The following is a 22,311-nucleotide window of genomic DNA, read 5'->3' on the forward strand; positions in this document are numbered from 1 at the left end:
CTTGACCTTTCACAGAAAAGCTGCACCAGTTGTTCCTGATAAAAGGCAGAAGAGACACATTTGCTACACTACAAATTCTACATTCGAATATTGCCAGTTGGAATCTCCACCAATCCACCCCCTGTGCCTATTTGTGCACCCTAAAGTCTAGAGCTGTAGGCAGTTGCCTTGTTTGCTATCAAGGCTGGTATCTTGATAGCCATTAAAAACATACATTGTCTAATAGACATTATGTTTCCCCTGGGCCCATGCAATCTAACATGTATTATTAGTTTAATTATAGGAACGTCTTTCCCGGCATGTGGAGACCCAGTATGGCTGGAATCTTACCTGAACTCTTACTTGGAAATAAGTTCCATGAAATAAACCAGAATTTACTTGTGAGTAAACATGCATAGCGTTTAGACTGTAGCTATAAGGATTTCTACTGGGAAGGATTAAGGATGAGATTCACACTTGGGTCCTGAGAAAAATAAGCACTTTTGATTTTACTGGATGGATTAAATGTATTAAGTACTGGATGGATTAAATTATTGTTAAGTTAGACAAGGGACATACATAAATAATACTGTATAATTTAAATAATCACAAACTTATATTTAATAATTTCATCTAGCATAAATTATGCAAACTAATGATAGGCATATGCTATGTTAAAATGGAAAAACTATTTCAGGATGAAAACTGAAAGTATTATTTTGATTAGAACTTACAGTATTTTATTATTAACAACGTAAGACATTTGCATCTACAAACATGAGTCATTTCTTTTAATATATTGTAACAAACATTGAATTATATAGTGTAGATAACGTAAAATATTTAATAAAATATGATTTAAAAATATAAAATGTACTTAGTCTTCACTGAAATAGTTGGCTTGAATGCATTCAGCTTTCTCTAATGTTGTTGTTATTATTTTACTCTTTTGTGCCATTTGCTGGGGCTTAAAGAACAAAGGAAGACACAAGTGGGCACTTGGCATGCCATTTATGGGGACTTACTGCTCTCTGTTTATTTACTTAATTTATTTATACCTTGGGACCCAAAGTAGCCTACTTAGTTCCCCTCCATTTTATCCTCACAATAACTGTACAGTAGGCTAAGTTATGTGTCTGTGTGCGACTGGCTCAAGATCACCCAGCAAGTTTCCATGGCAGAATGGGAATGTGAACTTTTGTTCCTAGATCCTAGTACACCGCATGAGGATCCAGGAGAGTAATGCAAAACACTGGGATCTTGGAGCAGGTGCTGCCTTGTTTGATCTGCTTCCCAGATATACAAGCAGAGGTGTAGTAGAATACTCAGGGGCACAGCTCTGGAATTATTTTCACACCTGACTTTCTTTCAGATTACTTTATGCCATTAAAAACAGACCCTGAAATTCTTGATCAAGACAGATGCAGGGGTTTTTTGCTTCCCACCCCATCCTTCCTCTCTCTTGAAACTTCCCCTTCCCAATTGTTGTCGTTTTTTCACACTCATATAGGAAGAGTTTTCAAAATTCAGCTCCCATCCTTTCTCCCCCTTCCCCTTTTAAAATTGGATCTCCTGGTGTTGGAAATGCAGGGAGCAAGCTTTTCAATAAATGAGAGGTGAAGAGCCTTGAGGCCTTCAAAAGCACTGTGTAAATGTGTATTATTATTATTTAGACTTAGAGGTCTCTTTAAAAGGCAGATTAATGGACAAATCTGTTAATTATCAACAGACATCTTGGTCAAATGGAACTTGTATGTTAGAAAGCATTTTACCTCTGAATAACAGTGTGTTGTGTGTGTGAGAGAGAGAGGGAGACGATAACAAGTGAATTCAGAAGTGTCTGATTGGCAACTCTGAAACATAGTGTAGGACTAGAGGGCGCCTTTGTCTGAACCTCTGTGTTTGTGCGTGTCTTCTTATATATTACCTTTCGCCAGTTCTTAGAATCACTGTGTCAGACAGGTCAGTAATCATAATATTTCAAAAACTGATGACTTGCTGGTCAATTCATTAGTAAAATTTCCCTCAGGTTCCTGAATGGTATTTGAGTTACACATTAATGCTTAACTTTTGATGTGAGAGGAGATGAGCTTTCCAGAAGCATCTGGTAAGCACGCCAGAGTCTTGGTTGTTAGCAGAAGAAACCAGCATGGTATTACAGACCAGTTATTGCTCAATCTCAGGTGGCTGAACATCACTTTTCCCTGTAAGAAGTCGGGTGCTGCCTGCTCAGGGGTTGCAGTCAGAATTAACCATAAAAGCATCACAGGCCCAATGAAGAGTTCTGAAGAGCTTAAAAGCTTGCACGCTTGCATTATTTGAAGTGCTCTAAATGAAAAGTATTGCACAACTTTTCTTTTTTGGATCTTGCTATGGACCAATTTGACTACCCATTTTTTTTGCCATAAGGTGGTGCTATTGATCTAATGTTGGAGCCATGGGGAAAAGTCTCTTATGGCATAGAAAGGAAACTGCATTCTGCAAGACTAAGGGCTGCTTCCTCGGTAGTTTGGTGTTGCTTTTCCTGGAATCTATGTAAGCTAGCCTGTGCTGTGGACTTCCTAAAATAGAGCCGGAGAGTTCAAGGAACTTCCCCATGAAATGACAACACAAGGCAAATTTATCCATTTGTCTGGAAGCCTGATTTGACAATATTGTATGCACAGTTTAGGTTTTAGCATATATGGCTATAATTCTCCCCCCAAACCTGTGACAATACAGATGAATTTATGGTTTCAAGATCAATTGAAGTGCAAAAGATTGCATCTGAATGCTTAATGTTATTCTGTTTTGCATGTAGCTGGCTTTAAGACAGACCACCAACTCATATTACATCACTTTCTTATGGTTGAAAACAAAATTCCATATCAAAATGCCACTCCCCCCAAAAGCTTTTAGAGCAGGGTTTTAAGCATTTAAATAGTAAACATCTTCAATGGTATCACTGTCATTTTCTTTCTGGTATATCCTAACCTCAACAACTATTTGTGGTCTGTTCATTTTTAGTCTGATCTCTGCCCACAACCAGGCAAATTGAGGTATAATAGCATACATTGTTACTTCTACTGGGTGAGGCAACAATTTAGGCTCATAGAAAAATTTGTTCTATGGCTACTCTTAGAAACAAGCATTTGCTACCTTCCCATGACATTTGTAGAGGAAACACAATAATTAAGGGCATTAGTATCAACCTTTGGAGAACCTTGTGGCTTTCCAAATGCCAAAAAAGTGCACTGAAAGTTTATTGTATGTTCACATATGTACCTGCTTGTGAATGCACAGGATTTCAGTCTGGTTTCAGGGCTAGTTATGGGACTGAAACAACCTTGGTTGCCCTGGTGAATAACTTGTGCTGGGGGGTGGATAGAGAACATGAGACCCTGTTAATTTTCCTGGACCTCTGAATGGCTTTTGATATCATCAGTCGTGGTATACTTCTGGAGTACTTTCAGGGTTGGGATTGGGTGGCACCATTTTGAAGTGGTTTTGGTCTGACTCTGAAAGTAGATTTCAGAGTATGGTGCTGGATCTTTGGCTTCTGGTCTACAGGATCCTACCACGTTGCATCTTGTCCCTCAGGCTTTTTAACATCTATGTGAAGCTGCTGGGAGAGGTCACCTAGAAAAGGGCTGAGTTGCCACCACTATGTAGATGACACTCAGCTCTGTTCCAGCAGATCCAAGCGAGGCTGTGGAAACCATGAGCAATTGGCCTAGAGGCAGTTTTGGGATAAATGATGGCCAAGAAGTTTAAACTTAACCCTGATAAAATGTAGGTGCCACTGAAGGGTGGTGTCTGACACAGAAATTAGATTTGCTTCTGTTCTGGATGGGGTTGTGCTCCCCCTAAAAAAGTAGAGGTTTGTAACTTGGGGTAGCTGCTGGATCTGGGCCTTGTTAGATAGTTAATTTCACCAGTTTTTGCTGGTGAACCAGCTGTGGCTGTTTCTGGGCAGGAAAGGTCTTGCTGCTAATATATAGCTTAGATTACTGAAGAGTTCTCTATGTGAGGCTACCACCAGACAGTTTGGAAGCTACAGTTGGTACAGAAGGCTGACTGGCATGGGCTGCAAGGAACATATTGCTCCAGTCTTGTTCCAGCTACACAGGCTCCCAATTCGCTTCTAGGCTCAATTCAAGGTGCTGGTATGGATGTTTAACACACTATATGATTTGTGTCCAGCATACCTGATGGCCCACCTACTCCCATATGAACCTACCTAACCATTCCAGTCATCTTCAGAGGCCCTGCTTTGGGCCCACCTTTTGAGGCTAGACAAGAAGCAATCTCAGAAAGGCCTTTCTCAATCATGGTGCTGAAACTTTGGAACTCCCTTCCCAGAGATTCATGTGCCACCCTCTATTGTCTTCTGCCAGCAGGAGAAGGCCATTTTTCAGTATAACTATACTTACCTATATATTTTATAGTTTACCTGTGTGTTTTGCTTGCTATTTCCATCAATGTCAGGTTTGTCTTGAGCATCTAAGTTAACTTCCTTTCAGACTTCAATATGCAAGGACTGTAGTCAGCTACCACCTGTTCCTGCACTGATAAGGTCTGTACATACTACAATGCATTTGTTTCAGTAGACTCCTCCTCCAAGCCTCTGACACCATTGTGTCAAGTGTGAAAGTTCATTACACAATGGCTCCTTCCCTTTAATTAGATGATCCATCTTTCAGTGTCTTGGATTACCATCATTCCCTGTTATGGTGCTCTGTTGAAGCATTTTGCTAAGACTTCACATGGAGCCTCTGTTTCACAAAGAACCTATTACAGCAAAAGGGCACAAGACTGACTGCTACAAACCCCATGCAGACAGGGTATGTTTGCAGTTTTGCTGTGGTGACTCAGCAGCAGAATAGATGTACTGCAACAGCTGTCACCAGTCTCCTGCCAGCAGACTCACTGTACCTGGCCTTTACAAGACATACAAGGCTATTTTTATACAACATTTTCCTGTGCAGTGTACTTTCATAAAGTTCACTACAGTCCAGTTGCTTCTGTGGCAAATGGGCCCAAGGTGAACAGGTTTCCCATGCACAAAAATCTCTGTCAAGAAAGAAGGCTGCCCACTGATTACAACTAATACCTACATCAAAGTTTATAAAAATATGACAAATGTTTGACCTGCAGACACATCACATGAAGTCACAGAAAAACAACAGGACTGAAAAAAAGCATTTATTTTTCAAGTACAACTCAAAGTTGTATCTGTAAGAAAAGCACAAGGAATCTTGTTTTATTCACAAGTCTTGGCTATGCACATTTCAGTTCAACTTAAAAATGCATTCAGGTTTACAAATGTACAAACAGCACATAAAATGTATAGTTTGAACAAAATGCTCTTACATTCAGCCATTTTTGCTCCTAGATTTTTTACATTCGTAGAGCCTCTAACAAAGACAGCCTTATTTTTAAAAAAATACTCTGCATTTTAGCACAAAATGCTCTTTAAAATTATGTTTTGGAGCATAATACTGGAAACAAAAATTTAAAACCAAGCATGGTAGTTAAAATCACTGCATTATGGGTCTTCACCAGGATTTTTTTTTAAAAAAATTTTTTTTAAAGGGCAGATGGTAAAGAACCGAGACTCAGTGGCTTCAGATGAACTATTGTTGACTCCATCCAAATTTTTCCAAGCAGATCAGCAATCTCACACTGCCATAATTGCAGATAAACTTCAAAAGGAGCATGAGATGAATGTATTACTAGCTCATAATGATGTTTGGGGGAGGAATGGTAGCAAACTGCTTGTGAATTATATTCCTGGATTTGGCATATTACAAAATTTACCATGATCAGATCTGGACAAGAGTCCTTTTGCTTCACTTAATTTCCATTTTCATGCGGGTAATGCATATTAGACCAAGGATCTGAGCTTCTTCTTCCAATTGCAGGGCTCCATATTCGCCAAGGGTTATATGCCTGTCCCAAGTCTTCAGGATTGCTAGCTGCTGGCGCAGCAGCAGGAGATGGAGGAGGATTTTCACTCCCAAGATCAATATTTGGCAACGTATTAGTGGAAGTGTTGAAAGGAAGGCTGTTGTTCAGGTTACTGGACCAAATGGAACTGCTGAAAGGAGTGGTGCTAGTAGACCACAGGCCATTTGGGTTGCCAAGGATAGACTGTGTTATAAAAGGACACAAAACAATGCAGGGAATTAATATAAATGACCAGAATACACACATGACTGTCTTGAATCCTGCATCTTGGTTTCACCCTTAACATCTGTTTACAATGGGCTTAGACTGGAGTAGGATTGCACTGTAAGTCACTGAAAGAACACAAATAACCCAATATTTCCAAATACTGGGCATTAACTTATATTACTGTTGCTTAAAAAATAAAAATGGCTGCTTGGATGGGTGGTGGTGGAGGAAAGTGCTGTCAAGTCATAGCTGACTTATGACAACCCTTTAGGGTTTTCAAGACAAGAGACATTCAGAGGTGGCTTTCCATTGCTGCCTTCACATCATGACCCTGGTACTCCTTGGAGATCTTCCATCTTGGATGGTTAGAGCTCACAGATTTACTATTGACTCAGAGTTCCCAGCATGCCTTGCTATAACAGAAAAGGCCAGAAATGTTCTACCTAGAGCAGCTGCAGAGGTGAATTCAGACCTGAGCGCTGGGAAAGAACAACTGAACACTAATAATGTTGCTGCAAGATTGCTAGCAGGTACCTTAACTAGTGTCATTATAGACAGACAGTGGGAAGAGGATTCTTGGTTTGAATTACTGTAGGATTGTGAAGGATCAGACAGTAAAGATGTCCTGGGTGCGTGCTTGGGCTGCAATTTAATTTTCATTACTGATACACAAATCACTGGATTGCAATAAGGAATGAGGCCATGGCTAGAGCTATTTCTTTGCACGCAAAAGGTCCTGGGTTCAATCCCCACCGTGTCCAGTTAAAATGGTCAGTTAATGGGATGTGGAGTGGATGACCTCTGTCCAAGACCTTGGAATGCCGCTAATCAGAGTAGACAAACCAATGTACCTTGATATACTGTTATGTGTCATCATCGGACTCATGGCAACCTTATGAATTAATGTCCTCCAAAATATCTTATGATAAATAGCCTTGCTCAAGTATATCTTGATATACCAATAGCATAACATAGTTTAATTGAGAGGGATGAGTAAGAAAGAGAAGTGAGCCAGTACTGTGATAAACAAAAGTCATATAGAATCAGCATACCATCAGAGGGGACTAGAGTATACAGCTAGAAAATTTGGAGATTAAGGCATCCCTTTAACTATGGACAAAACCCAACAGCATTGGGCAAATCAATGCATCACTATCCAAGTTCAAATGGTAAAGAGAACAGCAGAAGAACATGTATGCAGAATTTACTTAAAATGAAAACCTAGTTAATTTTTTTTTTTAAATGCACTACTCATTTAACCACAATCCAAAGAAATCTGTGCAGACTTCCCTCTCCACCCCCACCATCAATTGCAGCCATATTTAGACCAGCAGTTCAGGGTGCATCTCTGTTTTCTTCAGTCATGTGAGCAAGGTGCAAACAGGCTGAGGGCATGAAATATACTTACTGAAGTTGTGTGAGCTGGGGATCCAGAACTTGAGGGCCAGGAAGGTGTCCTATCTGCAGCTGAAGAGTCCCAGATGGATGAAGGAACAGCACTAAACTCACTCCAGTTTCGCTGAACATCCTGACCATAAACTGACTGTGACAGGCCAAGTTTGCTGAAAACTTCTACATTGGAGAGGTGAAGAATGGGAACAAAAAACATTTACAATGCAGTGTCATGAAACAAGATTTCCTATAGATAAAATGAATAGTATTATATTGACATATAATATGGAAATGGAAGACTTCAAATGCAGAACAGACTTTATGTGTTTTTAGTCAGGCAAGTGTGTTTCAATAGGAGCATTTTCACAAACATGGCTGATCTCTAATCAGAGGCAAGATGATGTCTTTACTACAGCCAAGTTAAAAAGGGCCACACACAGCAGCCCCATTGAACCAGATAGGGTGTGCTTCTTTAAAGCCTTTGGGGTGCTTTGAACAATTCTAATTTGAGAGCTTGCTTCCAATGTTAGCTGCTCAATCAAGCTCTTTCTCTGAGACAAACTCAAAGATGTAATAAATTCTATGGCTAGCTGTGTTAGTCTATTGGAAGCTAAAAGAAAAAGACTTGTAGCACTTTAAAGTCTTAAGTAGTTAAGTTTCTTTGTTTTTAATTACTAATTTAAGGTGCTACAAGACTTAATGGTTAGGACTGCCTCTGAACTTTCTAATAGTTACTAAATAAACATTTTCCCTTATTTCAAATCATTCTTGTCTCATCTACGTTTGTTTGCCAAGAGATCTAATTTCCTAAAACAATTTAACCGGAAGCATTCATCTTTGAAGGCAACATGTTCTGCAATCAGCAAGTTCCTCTTGTTTTATTGCTGCCATCATTTGCAGTGTTGCAGGAGGCAATGACTGCCAATAACAAAGAGAACACTAGAGTGATGGCTGGCGGGGGGGGGAGGGGAGGAGGAGGAATCTTATCTATAAGCTGGGATAAGCTTTTTATTTCCCCATAAAATGCCTCCATAAAAATACAATCACCAAAGCATAGGAGCACTCCTCCAACCCTACTGGCTTATATACCTACATTTCAGTTGGATAGGCAGCTCAGAAGACAAGCTTTTTGTTACTAAAACAGACCTCACTGAAATTTTTGGCAGAATGCTCTAGCCCACCCTAAATCACTAGTGCAGCAGTGAAGGAATGTAGAAGATGATGATATTGGATTTATATCCCGCCCTCCACTCCAAAGAGTCTCAGAGCGGCTCACAATCTCCTTTACCTTCCTTCCCCACAACAGACACCCTGTGAGCTGGGTGGGGCTAGAGAGGGCTCTCACAGCAGCTGCCCTTTCAAGGACAATCTCTGCCAGAGCTATGGCTGATCCACGGCCAAGCTAGCAGGTGCAAGTGGAGAAGTGGGGAATCAAACCTGGTTCTCCCAGATAAGAGTCTGTACACTTAACCACTACACCAAACTGGCTCTCCAATATGTATGTCATATTGTTTCAGGGCAGAAAACTAGAGCAAAGTTTGGTAGGTTCCATCCTAGCTATCCATGTCCTGCTTTTAGTTCTGTATTTTTTTTTTTTTGGGGGGGGGGAGTCCATTTACACAGGGGAGAAAAGGCTCTTGTCTATTGCATATATAAATGGAGTTTATATATGCTGCTTCAAGAGATGCCTATTCAGCACAGGTTAGATTGTCAATTCTTTCCAGCATGAGACTCTAATGGATTTCAAACTGTAAGGCAGGCACAGAGTCCTTCATTATTTCCTGACCGTGGAATGACTCAGTTTGATTGCTGCCCCTCTACTGCTCTGGGTCTCCAGCCCTTATTTTTCTCCATAGGCCATTTGCATCCAAGCTCATGAACCTGCTTGAACTCTGTGAGTCTAGACAGCTAAGTTCCATCCCTTTTGCTGTTGTCTGACAAAACTGAGTCAAACACGGCTAGCTGAAATTCCCATATTTGGTTTCTCTAAAACCACCAAAGAGTGATCTGAATAGCTTCTCTCCAAACAGTTCTTTGGGCCCTTGTGATATAGTAGTTAAAGTGGTGTGCTTGGTCTTGGATCCCCCTCTAAACCATGTCATTGATTGGCTCTGGACAAGGTCACTCTCACCCTAGCCAACATGAGAAGGACTGGAAGTGTCCAGTGATTAAAGACATCTTAGTTCATCTACTCTTCACATCATCTTAAATAAAACATGCATATGGGTAATCTGCTTTCCTACCATATGGGCATCAAGGGTATTTTACAATTTTAAAAAATAAGAGTAATATACAGATACCAAATAGTAAATGAAAAGCCAATAATTACAAATACCATCCAAATTACTGAAACACTAAAAGTATAAAATACTTAAACTGAATGCTGTCACTTCGCCATTGGAATGAAAACATTTTATTGTATTGACTCTCAGTCTCACTCTTTAAAATTGTTTCCAACAAAGTTTTGGCTAATTAATCTACTGATTAAAGCTCAATAAGACTGTGATCTACTCCAAGCCCTTCAAAAGGGATGAGAAAATATAACAATTCAAAGCTTGGAAAGCCCAAGATAGAATGGCTTGAATACGAAGTGTCGAGAGCCGATGCCTGCTCCCGACTCAATCTAGCCTCAGCTGCCAGAGCTGGGGCCTGCTCTCCCCCATGAAAGGAAGGCCAGGAGAGGGAGGTGGCTGGGATCCAGGCAGGTCATTCTGACACAGCCAAGAAAAGGCAGGCAGCAGCAAGGCCAGAAGGCAAGACTGAGCTCGGACTTGGAGAAGGACAGAATGGGGGAGGCTAAGAGGCAGCCCTGAACAGCGAAGGGAAAGGAACAGGACAGGGAGACAGGCAGCAGGGAGAAGAGGCAGGAAAGGCTTCTCTTTCCTTTTATGGTCTCCCAGGTGGAAGGGGACTGGAAGCAGGCCACATAATCCTATAAAAGGGAAGGCACAACACCTGCCCAGGGAGAAAGCAACAGACTGAGCTCAGACAAGGCACAGACAGAAAGACAGAGCACACATGGAGAACATGTCGGGGAAAGGAAGAGGACCCAGCTGCCAGAACCACCTCTCCTTCCCATTTCTGAGGCCAGTGGTCCTCTTTGATGGTGGGATGGCAGAAGGCAGTGAAACCATCTTAGGGGTGGGGGAATCTCGCAAATAAGTTGCTTTTCATCAGCGGAAAGAACTTCCATCAGCAGAACAGAACGTTGCTGCCTCCTTGCCCCCCACTCCATGGCCAACTGAGCCCTCCAAAATGCTGCTCTTGGGATGGCAGATCACTATGAAAAACAGTGGGGGGAGCCTGCAGTGGGGGGTGGGGGGAAATCAGAGAAGGTCAGCTCCCAGCACTAGAAAACACTCCATTATTTGACTCAGTATTGGTTAAAATTAGTAATATAAGAAACATAACAGCTACTTTCCCAGCCATTAAATGTTACATTGTTGTGTTATTTTTTTAAAACTCTACAGCATACTACTTACCTCCAGTTAAATTAAAAGAATTTCCAAAAGCTGAGAATGAGTTGAGGGGTGTGAAATCTGGACTACTGGGATTACTTATAGGACTCCACAAACCAGAACTAAACAGGAGAGAAAATATTTTTGTGAGCCAGGCCACTTCAGTGTGACCACCACCAATGTCCAACTAAACATAACAGATCAAATATTTGGAAATGCAAACAATTTTAAAAACACAGCGATTTTGGTTAAAATAGATTATATCTGGGCGAGTGGAACTGCAAGAGCAGACAGGTTAACAGCCAGCATCTTCAGGCTTAATAAAGTTTACAACAAAGCAAAATGATGGTTCTTGCTTTAGTGTTATGTGAGCAGAAGAAATAATGTTCTTTGTTTTGCCAAACTGCAAACATACAATATTTTGAGAAACAACCTTCCTCCAACATTTAAAATCTTTACACTAGTTTGATTTTGGGGGTTTTTTTAAGCGGGCAACTCATATGCTGCTCAACAATGCTTCCTGTTTTACATAGACAAGTTACCTGTCTGAGCCATCACTGTCAACAGCTGTATGTGACATACTCATACTGCCAGGAGCCTCAGTTTTAAGCGGCGAAGGTTTTGTTAGGCCACTACCACCTGTAACAATAAATTTAAACTGAGCAAACAAGAATACAAGTTGTAACTAGTTTCTAGGACAGTAGTAATAATAATAATAATAATAATGCTTTTTATTTATATCCTGCCCTCCCCGCAAAGCAGGCTCAGGGCGGCTCACAACACGTAAATACAATGTACAGTAAAACCATATACAATAATTACAATTTCAATTATAAAATCATCCTTAAAATCATTAAAATTTGCATTAAGATTAACATTATGGTGCTATAGTTAAGATCTTCCATAAAATTCAGTGACTAAAACGTAAAACATATCCAGCAGGACTTTCTTGGCTCGGTATTAAGTGAAGGCTATTTTAAGGAGGTGGGTCTTGCAGGCCCTGCGGAATTGGTCTAAACATTGGTCTAATGGCTTTTCTGTGCATGCGCATTACCTGGACTCTTGTCATAACCAGCAGCTACAGCAGCAAAGGTGGGGTTTCCATTCCTGCCAGGCAGCGAGGCTGCCTTGGCCACCTTATGTTTGGTACCACTGAGCAGCTTGCTTTTGGGCTCACTAGAACAAAAACAAAGAGATGCAGTTTTTTAAAGCTCACGTAATACCTTTCTGAAATTACAGATTAGGATTTGGCCATCTCCAACTGCAGTGGACATCTACGTAGCAGCGCCTTCTGTTAAGAGATGTTGGCCACAAGTGTAGGCTCTGCTCAGCACCTCCCCCCCCCAAAAACTACCCATATACCCAGTTCCAGAATATACCCACTGTAGTGCCAGTCACAACTCTTGTACTGTTCTGTGATAGGAAGACTGCCATAGAAATTATTTTTTTCCATTGCTAAATAAGGAACCATCCACCTCCATGCTCTGGTTTGAGGCAAGGTGTTCCTGAGAAATGTATGCAGTGAAGCTAGTGTTTCTCTTCACACACACACACACAAAAAAAAAAACAGGGGAAAGAACTTGGATGAGATGGCCCTTCTCACAACCAAGAAGGTTCAGTTCTCTCTTGGAAGTCTGCCTTGAATTATCCTGAGATGGCCAACACCTAACATCTGAACTACTAAGAATAAGTTCTTCCTTCTCACTTTTGAATCCAAAAGCATTATCAAGAAGAATCTTGCCTTTGCCCTGGAATAATTATCTTAATAGCGCATACTTACTGCAGTTAATTGCTAATGATTTCTCTGTAGCCATATTAAGAAATATGAGATTGATCCTTAGATGCAAGGTCAGATATCAACCTTTGGCCAGCCATGCGAACACTCTTCTAAGTTCTACTGAAATTGTATCTTTTCTTTGGTCACGGCAGAGCTTTTGAGTCGAAAGAGGTGTGTGTGTTTTAAAAGGCCAAATCCTGCAAGTTCTGCTTACCATCGGTGTTTTGTAAAACTGCATAAAGCTCAGCACTGAGATGTGCTGGCTGTGGCACATGGGACTGCACAAACAGGTTTTTACTTGCTAAGGCTAGATGAGTGGTCTAAGAATACAGAACAATTTGGCCTCATCTGCCCATACCAAAAGATTTCTCATATGGTGCTCTGCTGATAGACCAAGATGGGTAGCCATATTAGTCTGTCTGTAGCAGCATAAAAGAGCAAGAGTCCAGTGGCACCTTACAGAGTAACCAAACTTGTGGCAGAGTATGAACATTCATGAGTCACTGTTTGTGAGCATAAAAGCTCATATCCTGCCACAAATTTTGTTACTCTTTAAGGTGCTATTGGACTCGTGCTCTGCTGGAAAGTGAGGAAGGGAGGGCAATAAAAATGAATGTAAAGAAGAGTCTAAAACGCAAACAGACCCAATTGGGCAGCTGTGTTGGTCTGAAGTTATAGAACAAAGTTGGAGTCCAGTAGCACCTTTAAGCCTTTAAAACTGTTGGTCTTAAAGGTGCCAATGGACTCCAACTTTGTTCTAAAATGCAAAAAGCATTTTATAGTGGCAGAAATAGTGACACTTTTTTTGCTTGAGGAATTTGTCCTCTGTTAAGGCAGCAGCCACCTAAACTTACCTGCAATTGTTCACAATACTGCTGTATGTGCTCCGTGATACAAAGGCTAATGATGCCGGAGGTGGAGATGGAGAGGCAGGCGTTGGTGAGGTCTGTCGTTGTTTCAAGAAAGCATCTGCACTGAGGGTTTGCAGGGACAGCTTATAAAGGCTGTCACTAGCTGTACAATTAAAACAAAAGTGATACTATTTTTAATTTTTGATGGCTTCAGTGCACAAGACCAGTTTTACATATATTTCCTATTACATATATTTTCCCATTACATATGTTTCCTGAAAAAGATCTGTTCCAATGCCAGTTCAGCCTCCCACTGTGAGAACAGAGAACTGAGCAGCACATCATATTTCAAATGTGATGCTATGGGACGAGCGGACACTTAAGCTTTCTGACTGCTAAACTAGGAAGTTTCTGTATGCAAAGGCTCAACCAGTATTGAATAAAACCAGAAACATACTTTTAAAAAAAAACTGACATGCAACTATTTTTTTATAGCCCAGTGTGCTTGAGTTCAAAAGGGGTCTTCAGGAACAAAAAAACTGGCTTTAATGCAGCTCACTTTTAGATAACAGCCCCCCCCCCCCACCTCCTTGTTGTTTCAGCCTATTTAGCTAGTTGAACTGATAGCATTTTAAAGAAATTCTTAAGCAGCCTAGTCTTACGCAAGTCTCTATCTTCTGTACATTCTTCTTGGTCTGCACTACACTGAAATCTTAGAGAAAGGCAATTTGAGTTGAGATCCCCCTCTAGCCCTCAAATACTGCCCCTTTCCTTCCTAAAGCTTTGGGCCAGGACAGATTGTGCCAGCACCCGAAAAGGAAGACTACTTTCAGGCAGTCTAACTAGTGTCCTGGGTGTGCCTCTCCACCCCAAAAATACCTCATGTTTAGGGATCATTTCTTGCCACATGGTGGTGGTGGGGATTTTCTCAGCTGATCTGGTGGGTCTTTGAGCCTTCAGATAATATCCCTCCTATCCCACCCACCTCCCAGAATGATTGGCAGTGGGACTTGGTTTCTACTGTTTTCAAGTGCTTCCTCCCAGAATAAGAGAGGTTCAATAAATGCCCCAACCTATGCCTATTGCCTGCCACCTGATAAAGAGAGGGGGGGAGAGGGGGAAGACAAGAGAACTGAAGATTTAAAAAACCCTTTGCTTCATGTCAGAGGACCTGTGACAATCCTATGCTCTTGAGGCTGGATTCAAAAACAAGGAAAAATAAAACCCTTTGCCACAGAAATCAAACCCTTTATTTCTTGCTCCTAAGCTAGATCAGCTTAACCGGGGCACACTATGAATACTCACAACTGCCCGCTCTGTGAATTGGCACCGAATCCCACTCTGGAGGAGGAGAGTCCTTTTCCCCTTCTGAGCTGCTGGTATTTCCCAGCTCCTGACCACAACCACTAGAGAAAAACTTTGCTAGGGATGACGGCCTGCTGTCCATCAGCTTTGTACTGATACCTACAGAGAACAAACAACAAGAACACATATGTTAACCAGGCTAGTAAGGCAAGAGCTCTTCAGCCTCACAAACCAACCGATAAAGGAAGGGCTGAGAAAAACAAAAGTTTCAGAACTTTGGCTCAGTCAATACCAGACCTGCTAAAACATACCTTTTGTTTTCTGAAGGTTTCTTGGCTTGAACCCGTTTGCTAACATATGCCGAGCAGCCAGCTTGGTTGAAAAGCTTTTGTGCTGTTTATTTTCCAGTGATGGAGGACATGGTATCTCACAGGAACTGAAAGTACAAATACTTATGAGTTATTTTTCATAGCAACTTGACTACTGAGAGAATGTCTTGAGTATATCAAACATGTGGCAGATCAACAGCAGTCCCTGTTCTCCCAAATTTAATTTCCTCAGCTTTAATTCAGAGTGTCCAAACAAAGCAAATGGAGAAGAGCCTCTCTCTTAGCTACCAAAAACAGAGTGCCTCCTACAATCCTGCATACTTTTCCATAATTAACTACCTCCTTCATCTCATACAAACTATTACTTTTTACAGCCCCTGAGTGCTGTATTTCACTCCCCTGAGTCTTGCTAATGGCACATTTCCTAGAGGTGACTGACAATCTCAAGTTTGCCTGCTGGTAGCCACTTCAACCCAGCATTTAGCTCAGGAGGCTTGAAATTTGGATTTGGGTTATTTACTTACTTGGATTTCACATCTGCGGGGACTTCTTTCTTGATAATTGATTTTTTGCTTTTCTGCTTTACTTGTAGCATTTCGTTTTCCTGTTTTTCTGGAACTGGCTGTTTTCCCTTTTGCTTTTCTGGCTCCTGTAAGCAACAAAACCAAAACCGAAGAAGAATGGTGAATGAAAAGTTGCACTGCAAAACAGAATTGTAGGAAAGGAGTGCAATAATGTTTGCTATAAAATCACTCCATTGGGTTACCTAAAAAAAATGAACTGAGTAATTTTTAATGGTTAGGCAATAATCTCATGTGACTTCAAGTCTTTGCTTAGTTGGCATGTTGGACTAAGGCATTATAAACACAGTTTCCTTTGCAGTATAAAGCACAATAAAGGTTGAGTTCTTATTTTCTTTGGTGCTTAAAATATTTATAAGTGCCTGTGGAATAGTTCCAAACTCAAAGGCCAATAATTCATTTTGACAGTCATTAACTCCACCACTAGGGATCTAGCATACAAAGCTCCCCTCCCCTTAGATTAAATGTACAAGTTTCCATTTTTGTGTAAAACTGATAGGTCAGGAATTTCATGAAGTGATCCTTGCCTGGCAGATTTCAAATACAGAATAAGGAGAGACCAGTGAAAGGAACAGACTCATAAACCTGCAGCCTGAGAGACTTTGGCATGAACTCATGGTAACTTTTAGACCCCTTACTAGCACATCATTCAGAATGGTACAGTCACCTCATGGAGGACAGCAACAGGTAAGCGGCTACTTAATGGCAACTCACACATCATCAAAGCATACCAAAAAAGGTCAACCAAACATCACTGTCAGTGCTGTATCTCAGGATCCTGGGGATGTCCTGGGCAAAGGTCCTACTTTCTCCTTTCATCTATTCAGTGCTCTACCCAACCCTTCCCTATGGAAAACTTTCTACCTCTTTCAGAAGTGCTTCTGTGTCTGGGTTGGAGGTTTCTGTGGTTGTTGAAGAGCTGTCATCATCCACTAAGGAATCTTTCAGTTCATCTTCTTGCTGCTTTCCCTTTCCTCTTCGCTCCTTTTCTTCCCGTTTCTTCTGGGGCTTAGATTTACGTTGAAATGGTTTTCCTTTCCCTGGAGTGATAAAGGCAGCTTCAAGTTAGCAACAGCTCTAATTTCTGACAGGTTCAGTGAGTTAAAAAAAAAAAAGCACTCAATTGCAATGATTTTGCTGGGGCAAAAATCATGAGGAATATCTCCAACAGGAACTACAGTAAGCCCACAAATGTTGGGCAGCCTGCTGCAACAAGATGTGCATTTAAAACGTTTCCTAGTGCATTGTGCCTCTCACTTTATTTTTGCATCATTTAACCACCCTTTTATTTTTCATAGTATTCTCATGTCAGTGGTATCAAACCCATTAGACTTTTTAGATTTTACTCACTTCATGTTATGCTGTATAGATACTGGCCACTAATACGCATGCAGGGGTTGTTGTTTTTTTGGCTACTGAAAAGTAACTAAGATTTGTACACAATTGAGAAATCCCTGGTATAGTTTATGAAATGTAACTTTAGGGTTTTAATTATTAGCCTTAAGCAAATACTAAAAAATGACACAAAGCAATAGAAAGGCTTAGAAGGTACTGAGGATCCATGTCTTGACCAGCTGCTCCATGACAAGGTATTAAAAATAAGTTTGTTTATTTTTATTATACCATTTTCCAGAAAAATTCTCAGTCTTATGTACTCTTCAAAATTCTGTAGCACACCTTTGTTACTTAAGCAGATTTAAAGTCTGAATTGTGAGATTAAATGCTGCAAAATAGGCTATTCATTTAAACATTTCCTAAAACTATGCATCACCCCAGAGTCAGAAACTACTGGTGCTCGCACAGGGGATTACCTTTACCTTTTTAAAACTATGCATAAAGGCTATGCTCCATAAGAACAAAAAAAAAGTGCTTTAAAACTTTCTCAAAGGTTTTCCCTTTACACCTGCTGATGTAGCTGCACTGACAACTTCTGTAAGTTAGCCTGCAGCTCCAGGCATTCAAGTACTTGTTGGTCATGCGGCTCACAGCAGTAAAATCCCAGCCCCAGTAAGATATGAAACTGTATTTCTTTTAAAAACTCCCATACCTCATAACTTTTAAAATAGCTTTAAGTAACCTCTTGGAGAGGATCTCTAAGGGAACTAGCTGCAACCTCACTGAGCTCCTATTGTGAAAAGGGGAAACCAGCAGACAACTTCTGACCCCAAATTAGTTGATAACCCACTAAAAATCTCTGGGGGAAAGGCATCCTTTAGGTAGTGCTCTGCTTTGCCAAGGGTCTCTGGCTAATTTTTGTACACCCTAACTAGTAAAATAAAATATCCAGAGAGATCACCAATCACTGCAAGGCCCGTCTAAAATGGCTGCCTCTGAGGACACTGAGACTATCCTGTTCTGTCAAAGCGACTTAAAGGCAGGCCTCTATATGATCAGAGATGGGCAATTTAAATTAAGCCCTGTATCTCAGTCCTGGAAGATAGGTTAGATGAAAACAGGACAGTTAAAAATCTCCAGCACCAGGAAGACAGTCCAAAAACTAAGGTTTACATCTGGGAGAGGAGTGATCACTGCGAGCACTTTAGGCTTGTAGATTTGCCTGAATAACCAGAGGGCAGGGCTGTGTCAGGCTTTCTGGATATGCACTCGTTCCATCTGCCCAAAGCCTCATCTTCTAACAGTGAACCTACAACCTATGGGGCTAGGGTTGTCAGGTCCCCCCTGGCCACTGGTGGGGAGATGGAGAGTAGGGTTGCCAGTTCCAGGTTGGGAATCTCCTGGAGATTTGGGGATGGAACCTGGGGGAGAAAGGACTGCCATAGACTCCATCCTCCAAAGCATCCATTTTTTCCAGGGCAAGTGATTGCTGTAGTCTGGAGATGAGCTTTAATTCCTGAGGATCCCCAGGTCCCACTTGCGTGAGGCATAAGACCTTATACTGATGTGCCTAAACCTCTGGCTATTATCTTTAAGTGTCTTCATTTCACTCAAAGAAGCAGACCAGCTGAAAGAAACACAGATGAAATCATTGACCAGAGAAAAGAATTTGGATTACCATTCCAAAATATCCAGCAACATAAAATATTTGGCATAGTAATCAACCTGAGACCCCAAAGGCTGCAGGCAAGTACTTGAGGCTACCCTGAGAAGCGACTGCCAACCCCTTCTTCACCTTGGTGTTGGAAATCATCTGCCAATCTGCACAATGCTCTGGCAAAAGCTTTATATCCGCTTCTGCTGAGAAGGCCTGTGGAATTCTCAGATTGCCTTCTGCAGCTAACAAGCAACATAACTGTCCCCCCCACCCCGGAATACATTATAAACTCTAGCATCACTCCTTTTGCCCAGTCTTGAGAACTGTTTTTATAGTCCTGGTTTCCTTGGAATTATTTTTTTAGTTCTTTTATAACCTGCCTCTTTCCACAGTGGAGACCCAAAGCAGTTTACACCATCCTCCTCTCCTCCATGTTCTCATCACAACAAACCTGTGAGTTAGGTTAGGCTGAAGGTATATGACTGGCCCATGGTCTCCCAGCAATCATCCACAGAAGAATGGGTTCTCAAACCTGAGTCTCCCAGAATGACACCAGCATTGGAGCCAGTGGTTATTTCAGATTATTCCATTAAATCCCTCCCCCTTGCTTCTCCTGCTTGCTACTAAATTGCCTCGGTATCCCACTGTTGGAAGGACCACATTTCTTTCAAACTTTAAATCATACTCCACACATCTAAAATTTCAAAATGAATGTGAAGTTATTTTGCTTTCTTTTAGGCATTTTCTAGTCATCTCCAGTCAACCACACTGCCTGAGGACATCAGTTTATACAGATGCTAACTAGAGGCCACCCTGCAACATACCCTTGCCTGGCACATCCCTCCTTTCTCAATGCCACTCAGCAAAAGCTCTTTAAGGTGCTCTAGGTTCCCTTCTTCCACCTCTGACCACAGGAGGACACTACTATAGAATTGGACATGACTATGAAACTATATTGCATGACACTGTATTTTCCCCAGATACATCAGGTTGGATTGACAGATGTGATCTGGGAGTTCTGCACTTCCCATGAGCTCGATTCAGACTAGGATCACTTGGTGCACAAGGCAAGGGCATATACCTCCCCCACATTGTTTTCCTGACCTGAAGTGGCTTCATGGAGCCAATATTTGGCCTTCACATGCAGTCCACCAGTGCACATTAAATTTCCCCAGTAAGGCAAACAACTGCTCACTGGAGCCATTTGCAACCGGGAAAATGACATCTGGATAGGTCTAAGCCCCTTCTCCCCACTGTATTAATCTGAATTAGGCCTTCAAGTGTCTGGGAAACTCAAAACCTTCTGTCAACCTGACCCTGAGACATAACCAGAAAAAAAATGCATTGTGTAATTAGGCCCTAAATGATAAGGTTGTTAGGCCTCCCACAGATAGTCTGTTAGTTACTACCACTCTGAGAAAAACTGCTGCAAGTCTCTGCACTGGCATATTACAGAAATGACAATGGGTAGCTCAAGGAAAGGGTAGTTTCCAATGATTCCTAGAGCCACCCATTGTCACTTCTGGGTTGTACTTGGAAGTGATATTGTGACGTCACCAACATCACCACCCCATCCCATCCTACTAAGCAAAGAAGCAGGACTGAACACACTGACCAGGACCAAACCTGAAGTGATTTACTATATATGTTGAAGAAATCCTGGTGAACCTGTTTGCCCAATACAACAAGAAGTAGGGCATTTTTTCTTAAGGTCACAAGAACAGATTCCCTGTATCTACTTTATCTCTATCCTTGCAAGTGGATGTGTACAAACCACTCCCAAGACGCATTCTGGGAACATTTCCTGATTCCTTGTGTAAAGTAAGACACAATCCTCTGGCACAGCATTGTTGATTAGGCTCAAAAATAGTTGCACTGCTTGCTGAAAATTATATTTTAAACCCATCCACATTCAACAATATTGTTGATTTTTTCCCCCCAACTCCTCTCTAATCACATTTACTTTCTGATGTACATTTTAGACACCATTAGGACTGCAGTGTTAAAACTAAAAGTAGCAACCACTTTTATGCAAGAAACATTGAAGCATTTTGCAGCAAACATGACTGCTGCATAAAACATAAGGTTTCTCTGATCAGTCTGCACCAACTTTTTGAGGCAGACAATACTGAAAATGAAAGACCAGAAGCTTTCCCCGCCCACTAATTTGCATAAAAGCTTGCTGACACTTTCTCACTTATCCCCCAACTACATCAAGCAGTTGTGACTATTAGTGCAAAAGAGCAGATGCATATTGAAAAGTCTTCGTGAAATATGTATTCTGTACAATTTCGTTCATCGATGCACATCTAAGAATGGTACAAAAGGAAATATTTGATTAGAAAGGAGAAAGAGGAAGTGGATGTTCACTGTGCAACTGCAGCTTTACATGCGCACTTACATTTCTCCATAAGACAGAATTCATCCTGTAAGGCAGGAATTTATTATTACCTTTGCTTTTTGCTACTGGAGATGGGGGCTGCTCTGTAAACACATCTAGGGAAGGGGATTCTGGGTGATCAAAGTCTTTGTCCATGGTTTCTATAAGACCAGCAAGATCAGAGTCCTCTGAGCTGTGCCGTGTGTTGCTGACACACTCTGATTGTGAAAGGCTGGGAAGCTGCAATTGTGTCAGGGGATTTTCAGTCTGCTGATCTTGTGGCTGAGGCACTGTTGGTGGTGGTGATGACTGTTGCTCTAGTAAGACTGGAGCATGCTGCTGGTTTGATTGCTGACTTTGCTTTGCCCCCTTGGATTTTCTGCTTGCTGCATGATTCTGACTTGCAGCACTGGGGTCCAGGAAGAGGGAACCTGCTCTGTTCACTGACTGCGCAGATCCTGTCTGCGTGGAAGTCCTGCCAGCAACACTGGGACTGTTTTTAAACTTCACGGTCTCAGCCTCAACTGAATTTCTATTGCTGTGTAGGTTGGCTGTTGAACTGCATTGCTTATGACTCCCTGCACCGGATCGTGATGAGGAACTTCCTGGGCCATAGATTCCTCTGGAGGAGCTGTGGTTAGAATCTGATCCAAGTGCATTCAAGCTGGAAGGGAAAGAAATGGGTTAAGATGGCTTGTACAGCATCTAAAAAGCACATGCAAACTATGCCTAAGGATGGCAAGTTTATGCATAAACTGAAGCTTTTCCTGGCCGAAACTGAGATTTACTTGAATGAACATTATTTACTAATTTTATCCTTACATATTTTGTATCAAAACTGGTTCCCAGTATGAAATCCAACATATGAAGCAGCATTATCTGGGCAAGCTATAGGATATATACTGGGATACTTTTTTGGGAGGAAGAGACTTCTGCTTGAAATTTAATTTCTGCTTTTCAGCAGCTAGATTGGTCATATTTTTCAAGATAATAAAGCCTGAATGGCCATTTTGCACCAGTCCTATATTTTAATCCCACAGGACATTTTTCCTGCACTTGCACTCCGCTCAAATTACTATGACGTCGGCTGCTTCCTTTATTAAACTGACCT

General features: G+C 41.4%; 1 protein-coding gene across 3 annotated transcripts in view; it reads right to left on the reverse strand.

Annotated features, from left to right (window-relative positions):
- TMEM131 (transmembrane protein 131) overlaps positions 1-22,311 on the reverse strand; it is a 271,084-nt gene that overhangs the window by 158,639 nt on the left and 90,134 nt on the right. For 2 of the 3 annotated variants that reach the window (XM_060233851.1, XM_060233850.1), the window contains exons 31-41: positions 21,272-21,864; positions 16,693-16,868; positions 15,772-15,896; positions 15,230-15,354; positions 14,919-15,077; positions 13,617-13,776; positions 12,040-12,161; positions 11,528-11,624; positions 11,010-11,107; positions 7,544-7,707; positions 5,151-6,111 (exon numbers count right to left, since the gene is read on the reverse strand). In XM_060233851.1, coding sequence (XP_060089834.1) covers positions 5,815-6,111; positions 7,544-7,707; positions 11,010-11,107; positions 11,528-11,624; positions 12,040-12,161; positions 13,617-13,776; positions 14,919-15,077; positions 15,230-15,354; positions 15,772-15,896; positions 16,693-16,868; positions 21,272-21,864 — 2,116 coding nt within the window. In that variant the 3' untranslated portion in view covers positions 5,151-5,814. Of the gene's footprint in view, positions 1-5,150; positions 6,112-7,543; positions 7,708-11,009; positions 11,108-11,527; positions 11,625-12,039; positions 12,162-13,616; positions 13,777-14,918; positions 15,078-15,229; positions 15,355-15,771; positions 15,897-16,692; positions 16,869-21,271; positions 21,865-22,311 lie in introns of those variants that run through there. The other variant, XR_009555179.1, reaches the window with a different exon arrangement.

This window comes from Heteronotia binoei, chromosome 3, assembly GCF_032191835.1.
Source record: "Heteronotia binoei isolate CCM8104 ecotype False Entrance Well chromosome 3, APGP_CSIRO_Hbin_v1, whole genome shotgun sequence".
Taxonomy (NCBI): domain Eukaryota; kingdom Metazoa; phylum Chordata; class Lepidosauria; order Squamata; family Gekkonidae; genus Heteronotia; species Heteronotia binoei.